At 64.2% G+C, this 6,408-nt stretch overlaps 1 protein-coding gene across 1 annotated transcript; it reads right to left on the bottom strand.

Moving 5' to 3' along the window:
- Positions 1-5,144: 5,144 nt before the first annotated feature.
- Positions 5,145-6,408, bottom strand: ADRA2B (adrenoceptor alpha 2B). Its single transcript, XM_050910277.1, is given in 2 exon segments — positions 5,145-5,566; positions 5,569-6,408. Coding segments are annotated over 2 exon segments (1,146 nt in total). The 5' UTR covers positions 6,383-6,408; the 3' UTR covers positions 5,145-5,234.

Consider the following 6,408-nt stretch of genomic DNA (forward strand, 5'->3'; position numbering starts at 1 on the left):
GGGGGAAAAAAAAAAAATGAAAAGACAAGAAAAAAGGGAAGGGGAAAAAAAAAAAAAGACAAGAAAAAAAGGGAAAAACATAAGAAAAAAAAAAAAACCAAAAAACTTATTTACTTGGAAGAGAAGAAGAGGAGGAGGGAGACCGGGGGGATGATGTTGCTGCTGTAGCCGTGGGCTTCGGAGGGCTTTTTAGGGGGGCAAGAAATGGGGGGGACGAGGCGTTTCGGCCGGATCCTGCCTGCCCTGAGCCCGTCTTCTCCGCAAACGGGCCCGCTCGGACTTTTTCGGACCTTTTCCTCACTTTTTTTCCCCCTGGCTTTTTCTCGCTTTCCGGGGGAGCCCGATAACAGCGAAGCATCTTCACGCCCGCATCGCCCGGAGACCCCCCGTAAAATATCACCGGAACGGGAAGATTTCAGGCAACCCAACCCTTTTTTTTTTTTTGGGGTTCAAATTTTTTAAATATTTTAAGCATAAACCGCCTGCCGTGGCTTCTCCCCCCCCCCGCCCCGGCCCCGCGCCGCGGTGGCTATGGTTACCGTATCTTCCCTTCCCCGGCTTTTATTGCTCTGCCATTAAACCCAAACACAAATCCAAAGCTTTCGCAGCCGTTCCCAGCTCCTTATTTTAATATATTTGAACGGGGACGCGCATTTTCCCCCCCCCCCCCGTGAAGAAATTCTTTCCCCCACCCGCCGGCTTCGCGCCTGACCTTCCTCCGCTGGCGAAAGTGGCCAAATTTTGTCAAAACTCTAAAAATAAAATAAAAGATCGCGGGAGGGATCATCCCAGGTGCCGGCGCCGAGGGTTTTGGCACGTCTCTCATTTTATGATATTTCATCGTATAATTAACCGGCGTTAATTAAAAGCCCCGCACCGGGGGCAAGCCCTGGAACAGCGCCGGCAGAAGCAGGCTGAGCCCTGGCAAGAACTCATTGCACCTCACAGCATCACCCAAGCTGCCCTGCGAGGTTTTCCCACACCAGTTTAAGGCAACGCCTTCACACTGGTCCCAGTTTGGGTCCTGAGCGTCGAAACCAGAGCAGCGCCCGGGGGAAGACGTCACCAATTAATATTTCTGCTTAACGAACCTCCCCCTCCCGCCGCTTCCCCGCCGCTAACGAGGAGATGTCAATTATTCCGGCGGCGATAACGCCGGGGTCGGCGGGTCAGCGGCACGGCGGCTTCACCGCAGGGGTCAGCCGCTGCCGCGAGCGCCGCGGGAGGGGGAAGAAACCCTTTTTAACCCGTTTTCCCCTATTTTAACTTATTTTTGAGCAAAAAGCTCACCCTGCTTGAATTGCCGTGGCCCGGGTTTTTTTGCGGCAAACCTGGTTCCGCTGAATATACCGGGGGGGGGGGGGGGGCGGTGGGAATTAAGGAATCGCCATGGCAACCCGTGGGCTGGTTTTGGGGGGGGAATTAGTGGGGAGTGGAAGGGGGAGAAGGGGGGGGGGGCAGAGCTGGCAGCGCTGGGGGGACGGGGGGGGGCGGAGGGGGGGGTGGCGGGTCCCGCTGGGGACACGCTGGTCCCATAGGGCCATGCCCAGCCCCACGGAGCCGTCCGTATCCCTGTGGGCCAGGACCGTCCCCGTGGGGCCATACAAACCCCCATGGGATCACGGGCAGCCCCACAAGAACACGCTCAGCCCCACAGGGCTGTCCCCAGCCCCACAGGACCGTGCCCAGCCCCATAGATCCATATCCAGCCCCACAGGACCATTCTCAGACTCCCAGCCCCATGTCCAGCCCCACACAACTGTGTCTAGCCCCATAGGGCCATTTGCAGCCCCACAAGACCATGCTCAGCCCCACACGACCGTGCTCAGCCCCACACGACCATGCCCAGCCCCATGGGACAATGCCCGGCCCCACAGGACAGTGCCCAGCCCCATAGGACCAAGGCCAGCCCCACAAGACCATGACCAGCCCCATGAGACCATGCTGAGACTCCCAGCCCCATGCCCAGCCCCATAGGACCATGCCCAGCCCCACAGAACCATGCTGAGACCCCCAGCCCCATGCCCAGCCCTACACGACCATGCCCAGCCCCACAGGACCATGTTCAGCCCCACACAACCATGCCCAGCCCCATAGGACCATGCTGAGACCCCCAGCCCATGCCAGCCCCACACGACCGTGCCCAGATGCCAGCCCCATAGGACCATGGCCAGCCCCACAAGACCGTGACCAGCCCCATGAGACCATGCTGAGACTCCCAGCCCCATGCCCAGCCCCACACAACTGTGTCCAGCCCCACAGAACCATGCCAGACCCCAGCCCCACCCCCCCCCAGCCCCACGCCCAGCCCCACACAACTGTGTCCAGCCCCACAGAACCATGCCCAGACCCCCAGCCCCACGCCCAGCCCCACACAACTGTGTCCAGCCCCACAGAACCATGCTCAGACCCCAGCCCCATGCCCAGCCCCACACAACCGTGTCCAGCCCCACAGAACCATGCCCAGCCCCACAGAACCATGCCCAGACCCCCAGCCCACCCCAGCCCCACACAACGTGTCCAGCCCCACAGAACCATGCCCAGCCCCACAGAACCATGCCCAGACCCCCAGCCCCATGCCCAGCCCCACACGACCATGCCCAGCCCCACAGGACCCCACACCCCAACAAGACCGCACCCAACCCCACATCTCATCCCCCACGCCGTGGGGCGTGAAGCGGCCGGCGTTGGCGCAGCCGTGGGGCGGAGGGAGCTGGAGCGGGACGCGGCGCCGGAGGCCGGGAGCGGGTCCAGTTGCCCCCCGGGGCCGGGCTGGCGGGGGTCCAGCGGCTCGGCGTGCGCAGCCCCGCGGCCCCGGCCCTGTTCGCACGACCTCTCCCACCCCGAGCATCCTCCAGCGCGCCGACCGGCCAACGGCCGCCGGCAGCGCCGGGCTCCCGGAGGAGGAGGAGGAGGAGGAAGAGGAGGAGGAGGAGGAGAGCAGCCGGGCTGGGAAAGGGGTCCCCAAAAGTTGGGGCGGTTTCGGGGTGGAGGGAGGTGAAGGCCCGCAGCGGGGCAGGGAGATGGGGCTGGCTCCGCCACTGCAGAGGCGAGCTGTCCCCGGCCATGTCCCCCAGCGATGGGGGGCACCGGCGTGATGGTACCCCAGCGTGAGGCGTGATACACCGGTGGGGGTTGCAGCGCACTGGTGTGGGTCGCAGTGCACTGGTGTGGGTCACAGCGTACTGGTGTGGGTCATTGTGCACTGGTGTGGGTCATTGTGCACTGGTGTGGGTCGCAGTGTACTGGTGTGGTCACAGTGCACTGGTGTGGGTCATTGTGCACTGGTGTGGGTCGCAGTGTACTGGTGTGGGTGCAGTGTACTGGTGTGGGTCGCAGTGCACTGGTGTGGGTCATTGTGCACTGGTGTGGGTCGCAGTGTACTGGTGTGGGTCACAGTGCACTGGTGTGGGTCATTGTGCACTGGTGTGGGTCGCAGTGTACTGGTGTGGGTCGCAGTGCACTGGTGTGGGTCACGGTGTACTGGTGTGGGTGCAGTGTACTGGTGTGGGTCACAGTGCACTGGTGTGGGTCATTGTGCACTGGTGTGGGTCGCAGTGTACTGGTGTGGGTCACAGTGCACTGGTGTGGGTCGCAGTGTACTGGTGTGGGTCACGGTGTACTGGTGTGGGTTGCAGTGCACTGGTGTGGGTCCAGTGTACTGGTGTGGGTCGCAGTGCACTGGTGTGGGTCATGTGCACTGGTGTGGGTCACAGTGTACTGGTGTGGGTCGTGATACCCGGTGTGGGTCACAGTGCACTGGTGTGGGTTGCAGTGCACTGGTGTGGGTCATTGTGCACTGGTGTGGGCCACAGTGTACTGGTGTGGGTCGCAGTGTACTGGTGTGGGTCAGGTGTACTGGTGTGGGTCATTGTGCACTGGTGTGGGTCGCAGCTACTGGTGTGGGTCATTGTGCACTGGTGTGGGTCACGATGCACCGATGTGGGTCACGATGGACCAGTGTGGGTCACGATACCCTGGTGTGGGTCGTGATACCCCGGCGAGGGTCACCAGACGCCGGCGTGGGTCACCGTGTGCCATCGTGAGTCACGGCACAGCAGCGTGAGTCACGCCACGCCGCTGTGGGTCGCGACACGCCGTCGCGAGCCGTGACGCAGCAGCGTGGGTCGCAACACCCTGCTGCGGGTCGCGATACACCCTCACGAACCCCAATACACCGGCGTGGGTCCCGATGCTCCACCGTGACCCACGGTTACAGCCGCGTGGGTCGCGATACCGCGCTGCGGCTCAGGATAGGGTGGGGTGGGTCACCCCGGCGTGGGTCCCAGCACCCCGGCGTGGGTCCCAACACCCCCATGTGGGTCCCAACATGCCAGCGTGGGTCCCAACACCCGGTGTCAGCCCCCGCATGGGTCCCAGCACCCTGGTGTGGGTCCCAACCCGCGACCCCCCGACGCCTCAGCCTCGCCCTGGGTGGGCAGCGCAACCCCATGGGTGGGAGCCACCCATGAGTCCCCACCCCGCCGGGGTGCCCCCCCCCCCGACGCCGGGCTCCGTCCCCGTCCCCCCTCGGGTGAACGTCCTTGGGGCGGGTGGCGGCAGGGATTTATCCTTTGGGGTGGGGGGGGTTTGGGGGGGTTTTGGGTTTTTTTGGTTTTTTTTTTGGTAATTATTATTATTTATTCCTTCCCGGGTGCTGCCATAAATAACCGCCCCCTCCCAGACATCGTGTTCCCGCTCCGCCGGCACACATTCCTCCCGGCCGCGTTGCCGGCCGTCACGGGCCGTGGCTCTTGTCCCCAACCGTCCCCTGGGATGGGGTGTGGGGGGGGACACACGGGACGCCGACACCCCGGGCCCCCCCGTGTCCGCCCCTTGACAAAAAGTGACATTTTTTCTTATTACAAAATAGCTTTTATTGTTAAAAGCCCGCGGCGCCGCCGTTGGAGGGGGGGGGGGATATCTGCCGGGATGTCACCGGGCTCGGGGACAGGGGTTGTGCCGCGGTGGCATGTGCCCCCCACCCCCGGGTCCCTGGGGGTCCCCGTGGGAAATCTGGCAGCGAGAGAAGGCAGCGGGCAGGCAGGCGCCAGTGGCGGCGGCGGGGGGGGGGACGGGACACCCATCGTCACTTTGGGGGGGGCTTCAAAGCCTCCCCCCCCCCCCCCCCCAAACCCGAGGGATGCTCCAGGCGGCGAGCGCAGCCAGGAGGAGGAGGAGGAGGAAGAAGAGGAGGAGGAAGGGGGTAGCCGGAGCCCCTCACCCGGAGCCCCTCACCAGGGCGTCGGGGCTCGGCGGCGGCGGCAGAGGAGGCGTCGGAAAGCCTTGCGGAAGTCCTGGTTGAAGACGGTGTAGATGACGGGGTTGAGGGAGCTGTTGCAGTAACCGATCCAGAAGAAGAACTGGAAGACGCCGTTGGGGACCTTGCAGCGCCGGGGACAGAGCGCGCCCAGGCTGTAGAGGAAGAAGAAGGGGAACCAGCAGAGGACGAAGACGCCGATGACCACGGCCAAGACGAAGGTGAAACGCTTCTCCCGGTTGACCTGAGTCTTCCTCCTCCAAGGGTTCAACGCCGGCGGCCGATGAGCCAACACCACCCGCCCGTCCCGGTGGCCAAGGTGTCCCTGGGGCGTCCCCGGGGCTGCGGGGACGTCCCGGCCGCGGGGTTGGGGGACGTCGGGGGCTCCTCGGGGCTGAGCAGCGAGGTCCTGTCCGCCGGCGGGCAGGTCCCCGGGGGTTCCGCACCGGCCGGGGGGGTGACGTTCGGCGGCGCCGATCCCGGCGGTTTGGTGCCGGCGGGGTGGGAGCGGTGGCGGCGTTTGGCGATCAGGTAGATGCGCAGGTAGACGAGGATCATGATGAGGCACGGGGCGAAGAAGGAGCCGACGCTGGAGGAGAGGACGTACCAGGCCTCCTCGTTGAGCTTGCACTGCGGGCGGCCCCCCGCCGCCGCCTTCTTCTCCCCCTTGTAGACCAAGGGCGGGAGGGAGATGACGGCGGCGATGGTCCAGACGATGAGGATGCCGCACTTGATGCGCCGCGGCGTCCGCTTGGCGTTGTACTCGATGGCGCGGCTGACCGACCAGTAACGGTCCAGGCTGATGGCGCAGAGGTGGACGATGGACGAGGTGCAGAAGAGCACGTCCAAAGCCAGGTAGATCTCGCACCACGTCTTCTCGAAGTACCAGTAGCCCAGGAGCTCGTTGGCCAAGGAGAAGGGGATGATGAGGGTGGCCACCAAGATGTCGGCGGCCGCCAAGGACACCAAGAAGAGGTTTTGGGGCGCCCGCAGCGAGCGGCTGCTCAGCACGGCCATGATCACCAGCACGTTGCCCGTGATGGTGAAGAGCGCCAGGAAGGTGATGGCGGCGGCGATGGCGGCGGTGGCTTGCACCGAGTAACCGCCCTCGGGGCCCTCCATGGTCCGGCCGGCGGCGGGGTGCGGCC

Source organism: Gymnogyps californianus, chromosome 23, assembly GCF_018139145.2.
Source record: "Gymnogyps californianus isolate 813 chromosome 23, ASM1813914v2, whole genome shotgun sequence".
Lineage (NCBI taxonomy): Eukaryota > Metazoa > Chordata > Aves > Accipitriformes > Cathartidae > Gymnogyps > Gymnogyps californianus.